Source organism: Phalacrocorax carbo, chromosome 18, assembly GCF_963921805.1.
Source record: "Phalacrocorax carbo chromosome 18, bPhaCar2.1, whole genome shotgun sequence".
Lineage (NCBI taxonomy): Eukaryota > Metazoa > Chordata > Aves > Suliformes > Phalacrocoracidae > Phalacrocorax > Phalacrocorax carbo.
In genome coordinates, this window is record NC_087530.1 from 6134935 (window position 1) to 6151537 (window position 16603).

General features: G+C 57.4%; 1 protein-coding gene across 1 annotated transcript in view; it reads right to left on the minus strand.

Annotated features, from left to right (window-relative positions):
- Nucleotides 1-6708, minus strand: part of PRDM12 (PR/SET domain 12) — an 8260-nt gene extending 1552 nt beyond the window's left edge. Inside the window, 3 exon segments of the mRNA XM_064469073.1 lie at nucleotides 4267-4422; nucleotides 5424-5614; nucleotides 6495-6708. Of these exon segments, the coding sequence (XP_064325143.1) occupies nucleotides 4267-4422; nucleotides 5424-5614; nucleotides 6495-6708 (561 nt within the window).
- Nucleotides 6709-16603: the final 9895 nt, after the last annotated feature.

A 16603-nucleotide genomic window follows, 5' to 3' on the forward strand; every position in this document is an offset into this window, starting at 1 on the left:
GAAGATCTGTAGGGCCAGGGAAGGGCTTTGCAGCACCCACGCTTCTGTTTCCCTGAAATGATAGCACCACTTCTTCCCCTGTTTTTGCCCTTATGTTCCTGCACTGCTGGGGTGGCTGGAGTGAGCAGTCAGGAGATGCCGGTCAAGCCTCCCCCCGTGAAGCAGTCGTGGCTGGGAAGATGGGTGATCCCACACCAGAGCAGCTGCTTCAGGCAATGCTAATAACATCATCGCTTCATAAAATACACGTGCATTTTTCCCTTGCAGGTCCCTAGTGCTAAGAACCTAATTTAGAAATTTAGAATTAGCCTCCTGTTTCAGAGGACGGCTTTCCATACACAGAGCAGTCCAAGAAAAGCATCATCCACGTGAAACACAGATTGCAAGTTAGATCACCCGAGCACTGAAAATGCACCTAACTAAGCACCGAAAGCAGAGGGAATTTGACTTCATATGTTTAAGTGTCCCTCTGCATAAAGACCTCACTGGGGCTGCAGAGTAGGAATTCGGGAGGCAGGGGAAGCCAATATCATTTCGCATCCCGATTTGATGCTGTTTCTTGGTGTCATTTTCTCTTAACAACAAAAAAAAGTGTTATTTTCAATACAAGCAAACAGAAAAAAATCACCAGAAGGATAAAACACATTGCTTGTGTTCATACATGTACGCATGCACACTTATATTCTGCTGGAACTGGTGCACATATGCCAGCAGCAGGTGAGGACCCATGTGCATACACCTTGAAACAATTTAAATTGCCCCCCAGGAATCTTGTGGCCTTCAGATCAAAGGCCAAAATTTGCTGCCCTCACTTTATTTTCCAGCAGCGGCAACTTGACATTGCTAAGGAAGAGGACAGGAAAAACAAGCTAGCAAGTAAGGGCAGGAATGGGCAAAACACATGAAAATATTAAAGGCAGAAAGAGAAAAAGGCACCCAATAAATCTGATCTTTTGGTGAGTAGGTGAGAAAGGCATCCTAGGAGATACTGTGCTGGAGTCACGGTGCAGCACAGGGGGGTGCAGAGCATAGAGGGTGACAGTGCCCGCGCCCAGACACATGTGCTGCTGAGAGAGGGCACCGCTAAGATCAGATCGGTGTTTGCGTGTCCTGCCCGAGACTGAGCTGTTCCCGCCGGTCTGGGGCTGATGCTGCACTTTCCATCCAGGATTTGTGGTGAGGGAGGCGATGAGGCAGGGTAACAAGCGGGGAGCTCGCTCGGGTCTGAAGCGCTGCATTTGTGTGCCCATGACGCTGTGCTAAGGCTTAGTGAGCAGAGACACCCACAAAGGGATATTCTCTTGCTTTTCCTTTTCTTTTTGGGTGCACAAATCCCGATGAGTTTGAACAAGCGATCGTTTTGGACCGCACGCGCGTGTGCATGCACACGTGCCTGCAGGCGCGTTGCACAGGCAGGAACGGGGAGCCCATGAAAGATGCAGATCCTTGAGCTGTCATGCCCGGTTGTGACCCAGCCTCGCACACTCCGTGCTTCCCTTCCTTGCACTCTCACATGAAAAGCCCCAGCACCTTCTGCTCCTCCCGGCACAGGGGGACCCGTGCCTACCCAGCGGCAGCAAGAGCACCGCTGGGACGCCTGCCATGCCCGGGGAGCACGCCACAGTGTGACAGCAGGCACCCTTCACCCCCACTTCCACCTCCGGTCGCTCAAGGTTCAGCCCTCTCAACGTTTCAACTTTGCTGCTTGTGCTGAGGGAATTGAACTCATCCTGCTCTGGCGCTTGGGGCTTCTGCCCTGGGAGCAATCCTGCAGATTGACTGTGACTGTACGGCACCTCTACGCACACCTCCCCAAACGTCATCTCACCTGCCCCATCGTCCGTGCACGCACAAGGTGAGAAACACAGCTGTATTCCTAATTACACCACAGCTACCAGGAATTATTTTACTTCTTTGCATAATTTAAGAACAGTAATAAAAAGCAATTAAGCTGCTGTCACACCAGGCACAGCTGCCTGCAAGAACACCCAGTTTTAAGACCTGATACAGCTGAAGCCTATGGAGGGGTGTTCAGGTTGGGAGAGCAGCACAGAAGCGCTTGGGACTCTTGCAGCGCTGCACGGGGAAAGGCAGCAGAGCCCTGCAAGAGGCACACAGGACTCTCCTGCGGCAGAAGAAAATACCTGTTCTCTTCTTACCCACCCCCTCGCCTTTCCCATCCCACTGCGGCAATACCAAACCCAGCCCTGATGCTGGCTCAATGCAGGACTGAGCTGTGGTCCTGTGCCATGGAGCATTTGTCCTCTGTAAGCCAGTGCAGGAGCTCAGATAGATCCAGGGAGCTGGCCTTGCCCAAGGAACTATCGGGCACTTGTGCTCTTTCCTAGCTAAGACCCTCTCCCATCTGTGAGCAGCCTCGGGAGCCTGCGCTACTGAGCATATGGGACTCTGGACCCGATATTGGAGAGGGACAGTCCCACAGTGCTGGTCTGGATGGAATGGGAGGTGTTCCATCTCTCAACTCAAAGCTAAAGTGGCTCCACAGGGACACCTCCCTGAGCTCCCACCTTCCACCACCTGCAATAGCATCTGGTTGTGGGGTCACTGTACGCAAGCAGGGTTGGTCCCTGCTGTCACACTGCTGGCACTGTGCGACTTGTACACATGTAGCATCAACGCTGGGGAGCTGGACACCAGCCTCCATCCCAGCATCTCCCACGAGGAGCTGTGGGATGGGGGTACCTCCAGCCTCTACCCCGCAGCACAGTGGCCTGTGCCCTGGGACACCCCTGGGACCCAGGGCCTGCCCATCTTCCCCACCATGCCAGCACCCACCTGCACTTCATACGGGAGCGCATGGATGAGGCCCTTCCCCACGGCCTGCTGCAGACAGCCCGAGGCACAGCTGCGCCAGCGCCCTGCCTGCTCTGTGGCTCCCTGCCTGGCTCCGGCAGCCCTGATCCTCCTCTCACGCTCCATTTACAGCCAGAGCTGCTTATGAGCCCCTGGGCAAAAGCTGTGCAGAGTCAAGCACAGCCTGCACTCGGCACCTCGGATTCACAGAAACCCCTTCAAACTTTTCCCTGCTGCAGAGAAGCAGGTTCTACACAAAATCCCAGTTTTCAAGAGAGCATCAGAAGCCCACTCCTGCCCAAAGCCCTGCTGGGCCAGCATTGCAGCTCTTTTCACACTTTACACCCCAAAACAAGCTCGGGCAGCATTAGCTGTCCCTCTGCTCAGCGCACATCCCCCCATGAGCCTGCCAAAAGGTGACAGAGAGGAGAAGGGCTGCTCACTGATACCTGGGGTCTCCCTGAACCCCTTGCAGTGGCCTTTCCCAGGGGATCTGGGTGCCAGGGATGGCAAAGCCACCCTGTTGTAAAATGTGTTCATCTGATTCGTGTCAATATGGAACAATGCTAGAGTCACACGGTGAAGTGTGACCCTCTAGCATTTGACCGGTCTGTTTGTGCTTGTGTAAGTGAGGGCCGTTCAATTGACTTGTTAACTGTCTTAATGGTTGGAATGTTGATTGGCGATTTGTTAATTGTTAAAAAAGAATTTTAGTTAGGAGTAGAAACTAACACCTGAGAATTTTAACAAGATAATAAATAATGCTTAGGCCAGTCAAGAGGGCGTTAGCAATGAATGCTGCATTGACAAGAAGCCTCCTAAAAAGATACAATTCAGTAGAACTTCAAGGACTAACAGTGGAAACACCCTGCTACAAAGGAGAGTGCCAAGATAAGGGAAGACCACTAATCAGCCAGTAGTGATAACAGGGAACTTCTTGGCTCAGAAGGCGCTGAAGCATGGAAATTGGGGGAAAGGTAATTCCGGCAGGGGGTGATTGCGACCACCGACCCAATTCAGGACCAAAAAGACTTGCCCCCCCACACCCGTAAAGAGCATGCGGGCTCATCTACATGGCAAGCGTGGCTAATTTAACTACGGCTGACCAACGGCAAGTGGGATGCTTATCACTGACCAGTGAGTGTAAACTTAGGCGTGTTTTTACTAATTGTTATTAATTAAGTAACTGAATATAAACCCTGTAATTTTGTATGACGGTATGCACGTTAGGCGGAAGGATCCCCCGTGCATCCAGCGCTGCTTGCTTGTCTCTATTCAATAAATTGTAAACTTTGATTGAAATTCCGTTGAAGGCTAAATTAATTATAACACTGTGCTCCCACCGACACCCCAGCAACCGCTCAAAGGACAAGGGAGGGCCTGTGGGGTGGTGGGGTCCCTGCATCCAGCTCCCCTCCTGTGGCTGCCCAGCTACCTCCAGACTCCACTTACCTCAATGGCCTTGTAGAAGATGCTGTTCCCAATCTGGACGACCTCCAGGTTCTGCTCCTGCTCATTCCGGGCACATTTGATGTAGGTCATCCAGCTGCGGTGGTCCTCCTGGCTGGCATCAATGAAGTACCGCACCGTGCCATCTTCATTGAAGACCTGGGATGGAGGAAGAGAGCGGTTGGTAGTGATGCTGCCCACAATGGAGCGAGCCCCTCCACCTGCCTCTGGGATCAAGTCCTCAGCCAGGGACAAGCTCAAAGCCAGCACGGCCTCAGGGCTGAGACCCTGTGGGCAGCCGGGAGCTGCTGCCTGCAGCTGGGAGACGCCCAAACCCTTCCTGCTCCTGGTGCCGGACGGCGCATCCGCAGCGGGGTTGAGGAAGGGCACCCTGCCCTCGCTGGGCAGGCACGGCTGGCCCCACCAGCCCATGCCCACTCAGATAACCCAGCTCGCTGCCTCAGTCCCCTCCCCAGCAAAGCTCCACCGGCAGCTTGGCCCCAAATGGGCTATTCAGCATCCTGCAGCTGCCCAAAAGAGCGGGGACATCCCTGGGTGGAGGAGGAAGGTGCCTGCCAGACCTGGACCTCAGGGGAAGATGCTTTGCCAGGTGGCAGGAAAGGTGAGGCAAGCTTCTATTAGGCATAAAATTATAATAATAATTAATAATAATTAAAAAGTGCAAGTCTGACACTCAGTGAAACAAAACAAAAATGAGGAAAACCCCCTCTGCTAGCTGGGCACTAATGCATGATGCCCTGGCAGCTCAGATCCCCCAAACCCTACAGTTTCACTCAGGGTTGACAACACCAGGGCTGGGACAAAGCGAAGGATGGGCAGAGCTGGTTTCGCCGTGATGCCCGGGGCAGGCAGCTGCCAGCCGGGTGTTTCACCGTGACGGGGAAGGGCAGGGTGTGAACCTGCTGCGTGGGACATGAGGAACAGCGTTTCGGGGCTCCTCCAAGAGCTGGCTGCACCCCTAGGGCTGAAGAAGCCTTACCCTTCTCCTGCCCTGGAGGAAGCCGGATCTTTGCACGAACGGGGAAACTGAGGCACGGGCGGGGGTGCCTGATGGCGCACAAGCACAGCACGAAGCCCCGGGCCCCCAGCACCCCAGGCCCGCCTCTGCCCAGGCCAGCCGGGGCTGGGGGTGTCGTTACCTCCCACATGAGGTTGTTGTTCTTGCACAGGTCCACATGCTCCGGCGAGATGACCCTGCCCGTGAACGGTCCCATCTCGGTGCCAGCCTTGATCCAGGTCTTGGAGAAGATGCCGAGCCCTTCCCCGGGGATGGAGCTCTGGGCGATGATCACTTCCGACGGCAGCACCAGGCTGGACAGCTTCTGCACCTCTGCGGGCGGCGGGAGAGGGCTCGGAAAAGGGACCCGCTGCCTCCCGCCCCACCGCGCCCCGGGGAAGGGCCGGGGGGGAGCGGGGTGTCCGGGGAGGGGGGGCAGCGGGGACCCTCCCCGGCCTCAGCCCAAACCCCGGGACTGAGCCTTTGAAAACACCCAACCGGGTTCCTACAAAGCGGTACAAGGTTCTCCCCGGGGCATTGAGGAGGTACCTGGGAAAAGCAGCCCGGGCTGGGCGGGAGAGCGGGGCTGAGAAAGGGGGTTAAATGGTGTCTATTTCGGCCCATCCAGCAATTTGTCATGCTGTTAAAGTGATCTGCATTCATTAAACTCAACTAGAAAGAAATTGCTAATTCTAAATTCATTAGTCCTTTAGGAATGCTGTAGCGGTACATTGTGCCTGAATGGCGCAAGGGCTTGTTTAAAAGGGCCCAGGAATTCCTCTTACAAAATGGGGAGATGAGATGGTTGACATATCGTGAATGGAAATGGAATTAGCCTTCATGGTAAATTAAGAGAGGAACAGAAATCCGAGAGGGGGAAAAGGGAGCCGGGACGCCCCGGCGATGCCGGGGCGAGAGAAAAGATATTGTCCCGGGCGGCTGAATGCGGGGCGGCCCCGGCCCCCCCGGCCCCCTCCCCAGCCCGCGGTTTAAGTGGGAACTTTCTCAGGTCAAGCCCAAGTTAACCAAATGAATTTAAAGCCCTTCTTCCCCAGTCAACTGCTATTACACGCCTGGGGAGAGCGGGGCTCCGGGAGCCGCATCCCGCCGCCGGGCACCGGGGGCCCGGCCCGGGGCCGATGGGGGGGTCCGGGAGGGGAAAGGGGGGGATCCGGGATGGGGAAGGGGGGGGGGGGTCGGTGCCGCCAGTTACCTCCGGAGAAGGACTGAGCCAGGACCTCGGCCGTGAAGGCGGTCTTGGGGCTGCTCTTCTCCTCGAAGAGCTGCTCGCCCAGGACGTTTCTCCAGCGCCCGTAGAGGAAGCTGTGGAGGATGTCGGAGGTGATCACCTCGGCCAGCGAGAGCCCCTGCGGCTTCAGCCCGGGCTTGAGCACCAGGGCTTCGGCGGGCAGCACCGAGCCCATCATGGGGGCGAGGCGGCGGGGCCGGGCGCGGCGGGGCCGGGCTCGGCGGGGCGCGGGCGGCGGGCCGGGCTCCGTGCGGCTCGGCGGCTCCCGCCCGGCTATATATGAGCTTCATTGACCCTCCTAATTGGTTATTAATGACCTCCCTGACGTTGGCGGAGAGACTGGGGCTGCCGGAGCGAGGCGAGCCGTCGGAGCCCCCCCCCCGCCCCTCACCCCTCCTTCCCTCCCCTCCCCGGGGGTGGGGTGGTGGGAGGGAGGGAGGGACACGGCGAGCACACATGCACGCACACACATGCACACGCATACATGCATACATATATACACACGCATATATACACGCACCGTGTATACACTTAGCCCCCCGCATTCCCCGGCCCAGGCAAAGGCGAACCCGGGCACCTGCCCCCGGGCAGGGCTAAAAAGCAACGAAAGCGGCAGAAATGCCCTCGCCGGTGCCCCAGGGATGGGGCGCACCCTCGGGCACGCTCCCGCTCCCGCCCCGGCCCCCGCACTCGTTTTGGGGCTTAAACGCGGTGCTTCGGGGCCGCTACGCTCTACAACGAAATCTGCGTCCCCGACGGCTCCAGCCCCCGCTGCTCGGCGGCGTTTGGCCCCTACGGCCCCGGGGGAACGGGCCGGGGCTCCCCCGGTGGGTGCCCCACCACCGCGGCTCCCCGCTCCCTCCCGCATCCCCGGTCCGGCGGGTCGGGACGGGCGGCCCCGGGAAGAGCCGGCGCTGCCCCCCAAATCCCGGAGCGGGTCCCCAAGCCCAGAACAGGGGGAGACGCTTCCCCGGGGCTGGTCCCCGCTTGCACCCAGGGCCCGGCTCGCCCGGCTGCAGCCTCCATCCCGGCCGGTCCCCAGCCCCGCATCCCCGCTGCATTTCCCAGAGGAAGGTGGGAAGTGCCGGGAATTGCGCCCACGGGTGAAAGGGGCCAGAGCAGATCCCCCACCTCCTCGCGATGGCAACCGTGTCTTACCGCGTCCCCCACCCTGGGCCGGACCCCCACCGTGGGGGAGGCTGCAACATCTCTGGGGCTCTGCCGCCGCAGCATCCCCGTCTCCGTACCCAAAAATACTCCCCGGCCAGCCACGCTGCGCCCCTGGAGCCCCGCAGCCACCCCTGTCCCCCAGGAAGGTGGCACCTGAGCGGTCCCCACAAATTCAGTGCTCCCCTCCCTCAGGGCCCGCAGCTTTGCCGGCTTAGCAAAGGGTTAATCTTTCCTGGATTTAAACCCAATCCTGCTGTGTCGGAGCTTAGAGCCCTCTCCTCAGCCTTGTTCTTTTGATTTTCATGGGGACGAGGGGCTGTAAAGGGCTGGGGGAAGGAGGACGGGCCCCCAAATTCCTCAAGCCCTCAAAGGCCGGCTCCGGAGCCCCGGCAGCCCCGCGGGGTCCAACCCGCGCCGGGGAAGGAGCTGGGCACCCCCAGCCCCCGGGTGGGCGTTTTATAGGGTGTGGGGCGGCTTGTCCCCTTTGGCCGAAATGATGTTACAACCCAGGTGCGGTTATTTCTGTTAACCCGATCGAGTAGAGGCGCAAATGTCAGGGATGAACCCAAACCTGCGGTTCCCGAGGGTGTTTGCCCGGAGAGAGGCAGCGCTGCCCTGGAAAGGGGAGGGTAATAACCTGCCAGGGTTTGGCTGGGGTTTTAATATGCGTAAAAAAATAAGTTTACTTTGGTTTTCTCGACTTTGGCTATAGGAGCCGTCAGCCGACGTGGCGCGTGAATTTTCCAGCTTTGCTAAATATAACGCATCAGGTGGAAACCTTTCGCAACACGCGTCTTCCTCCGGCCGCCGCAGCAAGAGATCGCCTCGGATTGCTTCCCCCCCCGCCCCACGAAGAAACACATCAACCCTCAAGTTATCCCGGGACCAAAAAAAAAAAAAAAACCAAACCCAAATATTAGATGCTCTTAAAAACCCCGCGGTCCCGGCTTGGGCTGCGCTGCGGCCCCGGTGCCGGCTGCGGGGGGCTCGGGGGGCTCGGGGGGGGGCGGGGGGGGTGATGGAAAAAGGTGGAGAAAAAAGAAGTCCTTCCATTTTCTGCGTGGTTTTAAATATCCCCAGCTGTTTCCCAAAGCTTGTTCCCGGTCCTAGGAAGGTGCTTTGGTGTGTGTGTGTGTCCCCTCGTTTCTCTCTCTCTCTCTTTTTTTTTTTTAATATCGCAGCTATCCCTCCTTTTTAACATTTAAGAGGAAACAAGTTTAATATTCATGGCTGTTAATAGAGAAGGGCCATTATCGCCGCCCCATTGTTCTGAGACCCGCACAATGCTGCTTGTATTTTCATGTGTATATTCCCAAAGTTCCTTCTGAGCGTTTAGTGAGCACTTTAATATTCATGGGTGTTAATAGAGAAGCCCTCAGTATATTGGCATATTGTTGGGAGGTGTACATATTGGTCTGACTTTGAATAGCCACAGTCCTCTTTTCTTTTGCTCTGTTTTGCAGGGTTGATGGGCCAGGAGTAAATGGGCATTTTTCCCCCCCGTCTCTCCCTTACAGAGAGAACATCTTTATTCCAGTCCCAGACTTTCTGGTTTCCCATTCAGGACCCTCAGAAATAATGTCAGGCAGAAGAAAAGTGGAGCAAATCAATCTTTCATGGTCTTTTTGAGACCAATTTGACATCCATGGACTCTTCTTTTCTTTCACAGCCTACAAGGGGATGGTCAGGATCTGGACAAGGTTGGGGTCTGATGAGGGGAGACATGGGATCATAATGCAGCAAAGAGAGAAAAGAAAAGCAAAACAAGAAAAGATTGCAGGGATGGGGTGATGGAGGAAAAATGAGGGTGAATGACAGTGCAAGAAAGGAGATTAGAGCCCAGCAGCTGCTTTTTGGGGGGCGGGGGGGAGGAGGGGGCTCTCTCCCCTCTTCCAGCCCTTCGCATGAATAGGATTTGAACAGAGCGGAGATTGATTTATAGTTATTGCAGTTGAACATTTATTGCTCTTAAAGAGTGGCGGGGAGAAAAGAGAGAAAAGGGGTTTGAAAAGCTCCTTTCTGTATTAAAGAGGTATCAAATGAAGACTGCTGAGATAATATACAGTGGCCAATGGGAATTTGATTTGCTTTAAAATTTAACTCTTGTGGGGCCGCCGCAGCCGGACGCGCCGGGGACGGAGCCGCCGCTGCCCCGGGCCGGTGACAGCCCATATTCCTTTCTCCAACCTTGCAAACGGCCCGGGGTTACTGCAAAAAAATCTCCGGGCGGCTCCTGTGCGCGGCGGGGGAACGGCTACAGCCGCGAAATTGTTACTATCTCTTCGTTATTACAATAATCTTTTTTCTTTTTTTTTTTTTTTTTTTTTTTTTCCCTAAGGTGGATGAAAGCAGGCGGGATGCGGAGCTACGAAATAAGAGGCGCAGGGAAGAGCCCTTTTCGGAGCTGAGTTTTCCTGCTCTAAAACCGGAGGTTTCTCCTCCCCGGCAGCAGAAACGCGATCGCAGCCGAGTCCCCCCGGGCGCAGAAAGAAGTCCATTGTTCAATGGGGAGAAATACATTTTTAGCGGTGATTGAAAGCTCCCCTCTCGTTTGAACTCTAGAAGAAAGTCCCTGGCAGGGAAGAGCATCTCCCCCTCCCTCTGCCCCAACATCTGTTTGGAGCAATCCAGGCTCTAGGGCAGAGCCCGGCTCTGCCCCCTCCCAAAGTCGTTAAAAAGATATTAGTTGAGCTGAGAAAAGTCCAGCGCAGCCCCCGATCCGGGGTGGGGGGTGGGCAGCGTGTGTGTCATTAAAGACGATTTTGGATCTGCCAGCGCTAATGCCAGGCGAAGGGACCCACGGGTTCGAGTAGAAAAGCCCCCCATCCCCGGCCGCCCGCCGGGCCCTGCCCGCTGCCCGGCGCCCTGGTGCCCGCGGCCGGCACGGAGCGGCCGCCCCGACCCCATCGGCTGCCCCGAGCCCCGCGAAGGGGGAACGGCGGCGGGACCCGGGCCGGGAGCCGGGCCGGTCAGCTGCTTAGCCGCATCCCCTGCACCTCCACGGGCTGCGAATGCCCCGGGAGCCGGAGGGAAGGGGTGGGGGCAGGAGGGATCATTGCACCCCTGCGGCTGCCGCAGGAGCCAGGCGCCTCCGAAGTTGCTAAATGTGTCATTTATTAAAGCATTCAGGGGGCTTTTCTTTGGCGTTTGCTTGCAAACTCACAAAGGCCGAGCTGCTGTTTGGGGGTCTTTTCTGATGGAAAAAGGGCTCGGAGACCCCCGGCACAAAAGAAATCCTGGCAGTGCTTTCAATGGCCAGGACTGAATGAGGGGGACCCTGTGCGCAGCGGGCGGGGGTGAGGGGCCGCCCGGTGCTGCCTGAAAGGCAGGCCTGAATGTAATGGGGAGATCTGCGTTTATTTGTTGGGATCACATTTAATTAGCTTAGTACAACCCTTGAAAGACAAAGGGACCTCAATCTGGATCCAATCTGAAGCTCGTTTGGAGAGCGAGGGCTCCTGGAAAAGTCAAAAGAGAGAAAGGAGAAAGAAAGGGGAGGCTGGGAGAGAAAGGGGCTGGGGGCCCAGCCAGGTGACTGGCACGCGTGAAACAAGGGGGCCTTTTGGGCACAAGGCAGGGCTCAAAAGCAAGGGAGGAAAATAGCCTCTTCCTCAGGTTTTACCTACTTAAACTCCCTGAAGGGGCTGGAGCTGAAAAGCATCAATAGGGGCTAAGGAGGCTGCAAAGCAAACAGCGGTGCTGGAGAGGGGCTCCGGCCCTGCGCGGCAGCAGTTGGCGGCACTCGGTTATGGGAATGCGCCCAAATGTTACCTGCGCCCGGGAACATTCCCACCGCTGCCGAGCGGGAGGTGCAGGGGACGAGGCAATGCACGGGGTGAGCCTGGGCTGGGGGGTCCAGTGTGCTGGCTGGCCCCCGCGCCAGCACGGGGTCCCTCGCTGGTCCCCCTGTTCCCCCCATAGGGTAAGACCCCCCCACACCTCCACCTACCTCTCTGGGCCCCAGGCAGCACCCCTGCCCCATCACTTGGGGTGCTTTGTCAGGTGCTGATGGGGCCACGGCTCGCCTGGGGCACAGAGGGGGGTCCCCATGGGTCCAACCTTTGCTCCGGGGCAGCCCCCAGCGTCCCCCCTCCCTGTGCCAACCCAGGGCACACACGGGTGGGTGGCACAGAGGATGCGCTGCCACCTCCCCAAGGGCATAAAGGAGAGTGGCTGTCCCTGAGGTGCCACATCCACGGGATGGAGCCGAATGGACCCTCGTCCCCCTCCAAAGTGCACACTGCCTGTGTGTCCCTGCTGTCCTCCGGTGGGGTCAGGAGCAGCAGGGAAGATTTGGGGTGCCCCGGAGTGGTGCCAGCCCCTCGGGGGCTGCCCAGTGGCTCTGGGCGGGGGATGTTTGGTGTGGTGAAGCTGTGACCCTCCTGGCAAGCGCTCTGGCGCAGAGCACTGCAGCCCCTCCGAACCAGGCGAGCTGATTGCACTGCTCGAATAAGGAGCTTTAGGGCATTATTTGCCTCCATTTCACTCTGCGGGAGGCCACGGAGCCGAGCAGAGATGCTGAGTGCTCTCCCCTCCGCTCTCGCTCGCTTTCTTGCCTTTTTTTTCCCTTTCTTTATTTCAAGTAGTATTTCCAACATTATTTTGGCAAGGGGGTCACAGTACACAAAAGCAAACAGGGGACGGGAAAAAACCCTCACTATCCATGCCTTTCCAGCTGCGTCCGACTGCTTCATGGGGCTCAGGCGGCCTCGAAATGAAACATGATTGTGGCAAATCACGGCAGTAACTGCTTGGCCGCCTCCGCAGCACTGCGGCTCAGCGAGCAGGGCTGGTGGCACGGGGCGGCCAGTTGCCAGCACCCACGGAGGCAGCCCCAGCACCATGAGGCCCTTGCTGAGCTGCTGGGAAACACAAAGTGTAAAATCCCCTCATGATGGCTTTTCTGCCCGTGACCAAATGTGTTGGCTGGGGGTGAATGAGGCATCGGGGGGTTCAACCTCCTCAAAGTGGTGGGTGCTCCCTGGGGGCTCTGGCAAGGCCAGGCCCAGGCTGTGGGGACAGTCACAGTGCCCACTTGCTTACCCTCATCTCTGTGGTCTCTGCGCCCAGGGTGGATGCCAAAGGTACTCTCCAATTTCAGAGGCTCCTCCCTGACAGCACGGAGCAGGAGGGAGCAAGGCGGGATTTGGACTGGAGAAGAAGGAAAATCTCTGTACCTTTTCTTCCTCTCTGGTAGTGACCTGGGGATGGGACAATCAAATCCCACCGCCATCCCACCGCCGTCTCTCCTGCATCCCACCGCCATCTCTCCTGCATCCCACCGCCGTCTCTCCTGCATCCCACCGCCGTCTCTCCTGCATCCCACCGCCGTCTCTCCTGCATCCCACCACCGTCTCTCCTGCATCCCACCGCCGTCTCTCCTGCATCCCACCGCCGTCTCTCCTGCATCCCACTGCCGTCTCTCCTGCATCCCACCGCCGTCTCTCCTGCATCCCACCGCCGTCTCTCCTGCATCCCACCGCCATCTCTCCTGCATCCCACCGCCATCTCTCCTGCAGCAGCAGCTCCAGGTGCCTGACTGGGACCCACGCTGGTGACTGCACTGAGACACCAGCCCAGCGAGACCCTGCTCCCCACGAGGGCCAGGCCGGGGCCATGCTGGCCGTGCTGCTCCAGCAGTTGCCGTACCCACGGGCTGGCTGCAATGGGGGGATTGCAGGACCTGGCGTTGAGAGATGGTGGCTGAGGCCGGGCAGGAGCAGGGTCCGAGATGTCCAGCCCAGCCTCCCCGGACCGCGGCTGGGTAGCATCCCCGGGGCCAGGGGATGAGGGGAGGGATGAGCCCAGACACGCTGGAGGCAGCGAGGCTGTGCCCTGCCGAGGCGGAGGGCAGGGATGGGTGCCGGGAGCGGGGCCGCCCCGCAGACAGGTGACCCCGGCCGCAGGGCCGAGGAGGCAGGCGGGAGAGACGAGCCCTCCCGCGGCTCCTGCCCTTTGCCAGCCCTATTCTCTCCAAAACAAACAGAGCGGCGGCCCCTGCCTCCCCGTGTAATGACTCCACGGCAGCGAAGTTTAATATTCCCCAGTGAATGGCCCAAACAAGGAGCCCCGCCGGTCGGTGCAGCTCGCCGGGGCACGGCCGCCGGTGAGTGACGGCTCGCACAAAGGGAAGGGACCGTCTAATCCCCCAGGACCGCGGCACCTGCACCCCGGCCCGGCTGGGATTAAAGGGGAGCGAGCTGGCCTCTGCCAAGATCAGAGGCTTCTTTATAGTGGCCTTGAAATAGGATTTCCTCAAGTGATAAGGGGCAGGGTAGGAAGATAATCTGGGGAGTGCTGATGGTACCTGCCCCCATGTCAACACTAGAGATGCTTTTTTGGGTTGCCTGCCTCAAACCAGGTGCCCCAGACCTGGAGGGAGGTGGCAGGGGGACCTGGGCACCCCTTTCCCCTAGTCCCAGGGGTGTCTGGTCTCTCCCCGCCATCTCCAGCACCTGCCAAGGTGATGCTGAGACAAGGCTGGGGGCTCAGTGCCTGCCCACTCGCTGCTCTTGGCTTCGGGGGCTGCTGTCCCCTCTTGCCAATGGACCAGGGAGCTGTGGCTGTTTGAACTTGTCCTCATGTCACCTAATTCTGGTGTCCTTCCTGTAAGCAGTTTCCCAGTACCCAGTTTCTGCTGATTTCCATCATGTAAAATTGTGGAAAACTCCCTTTGCGCCTTTCCCAGCCCTAAGAGGGCAGAGAAATGCCCCGTCTGCAACAGCCACCCTGCACTGCTGCTACTCAGAGCTACGCTGGGGTAAAAACCTTCAAACCAGCCAAATGATGGCTAAACAGCTCCTTACATGGAATAAAACACCCATGTGCTGCTTGACAGAATACACCAACACATTTATCTGCACAGGAACAACCTGTCACTGCAAGATCCTGATTCCTCACCCGCCACCACAGCCCTACAAGCACCAACAGCCCCAAAAATCCCCCCGAGAGTGAGGTGAACCACGTGGGTTTGCAGGAGGACAAGCAGCAGCATAGGTGGGACCTCACAAACATCCACATCGTGTCAAAAAGCCTCGCGTTATATACCATGAGCTCTCCCTCCGACCACGCTGTCCATCACCCACCCAGCTTACTGTAAATATACAGTTGCTCTAATGCAATTAAATATTTAATACTCAGGGAAGGGAAAAAAAAGTCCCATGCCTGGTTGTCTCTTTCAATAATCATTTCGGTTTAACTCACAATGTCCATAATGTAGTTAGTTCTCTAATCATGCAAAATTAAAGAAAGCATTTTAGACTATCTTAAAGTCTCCCCTCTGCTCTCAAAATAGCCTTTGCCTGTTCAGGCACACTGAATATAGAGCACAGGAGATCATTGGGGTCATCACAGACCCAGCGATGCTCTAGTGGTGTGCTTTTTCAGGCTGCTGCTCAGAAAAGGTTCGCAGAAGGACCACAATAAATTTCTACTTAGAACTAAGTCCCTACGCCCGAGGAGCGGGGCAGGTGCTGCACAGCCCGGGCAGTCCCACGGGACACGGGGCCGAGGCGCCCGCGCCCTCCTGCGAAAGATGCGCCGCTGAATGGAACTGCATTGGAGTCATGCTGGGAGGGAGCGAAGCCATCGTGTGCCTGAGCCGAGGCCTCGGAAAGGAATCGTGCTTGAAGGAAGAAATGTTATTTGTAAAAGTTGGGAAAGAGCAGGAGGCATCGAGCCGGGGCTGGGGACCCCCTCCGGGCCACTCACCTGGGATGTCTCTAACTCTGGTTCCTCCATCCCCAGGCGCCGTGCTCCGGAGGCAGAGCACCCCCCAAACTGAAGGTCTCCTCGCTGTGCCCCGGGATTAACACCCGGCCATGGCCCCATGCCAGGCGCTGGCCCCCTGCGAGAAGGAAGAGGCTGCGCCGTCCCCGCCGCCATCCCCGGACCCACATGCCGGCCCCTGTGTGGTGCCTCGGGGACCTGCCCTGCTCCTCGCACCGTCCAGTTTCTGCCCAAGAGGCGGACAAACGCTCCCTGCCACAAAAACTAATGCAGTCGGGGCTTAATCCACTTTATTTGGGGATTAAGCTTGCCCAGAGCTGAGCAGGAGGCTCGGTTCCTCCCTCGGAGACCACAGGCTTGGCTCGAAGGCACCACAGCAGCTTCTGGGCTGCAACACACACCTGAGCCGGGAGACAGCAGGAGCTGCCCACAGACCCCAGGGTGAAACACGAGGTGCCCTGGCCAGCCCTGGGGGGGCTTTGCCCATCACCCCCGTCGCCAGGACGCCCCGCACAGCCAGGGACCAGGATGGCAGCAGGGCTGGAGCAGGGTTTGGAGGAACCCGGAGGTGACCAGCTTCTCGTGAGGTGCCAAGGCGTCTCTTTGCCTCCCACCCTGCCCCTCTCCAGCCCATCGTGGACTCACAACAGAAAGAAGTTTAATGGCTGCGGCCCCTCCGCCCCGAGCAGGCAGCAATAATGGAAATCAAATTGCTGAACTTGGGAGCGTTTCAAGCACTTTATCCTTCCAGGACACCAGACTGCTGATGAAAACCCAGCTTTGCAGGCACCATCTTAATGACAGGCCAAATTTCAAAGGCTTGCAAACTATTTCTTTTGCTGCCCCACCCCCTCAATAAAAGGTTGCATCAGAAAGAGATATTTCCATAATTTATAGTATGGGTATTTCACTGGGGAGATTCACTAATCTGTACTTACAGATACATTTAAGAAAATGCATCCTCCCACAATCCTGTGCCATTTACGACTATTGGCACAATCTGTAATACTCAGTCTTCAATTAAGGGACACCTTAGGGTTCATTATCACACAATTGCTCCCTGTGAACCATGCCAAATGCTGTTTTGGCACAGAGCTTGGAAGATGAATTAGAAGGAAGTCTTCTCGGTAATGCCCGCTCCCAATTCCCATCAGCAGCCTTTATGCCCTCCTCTA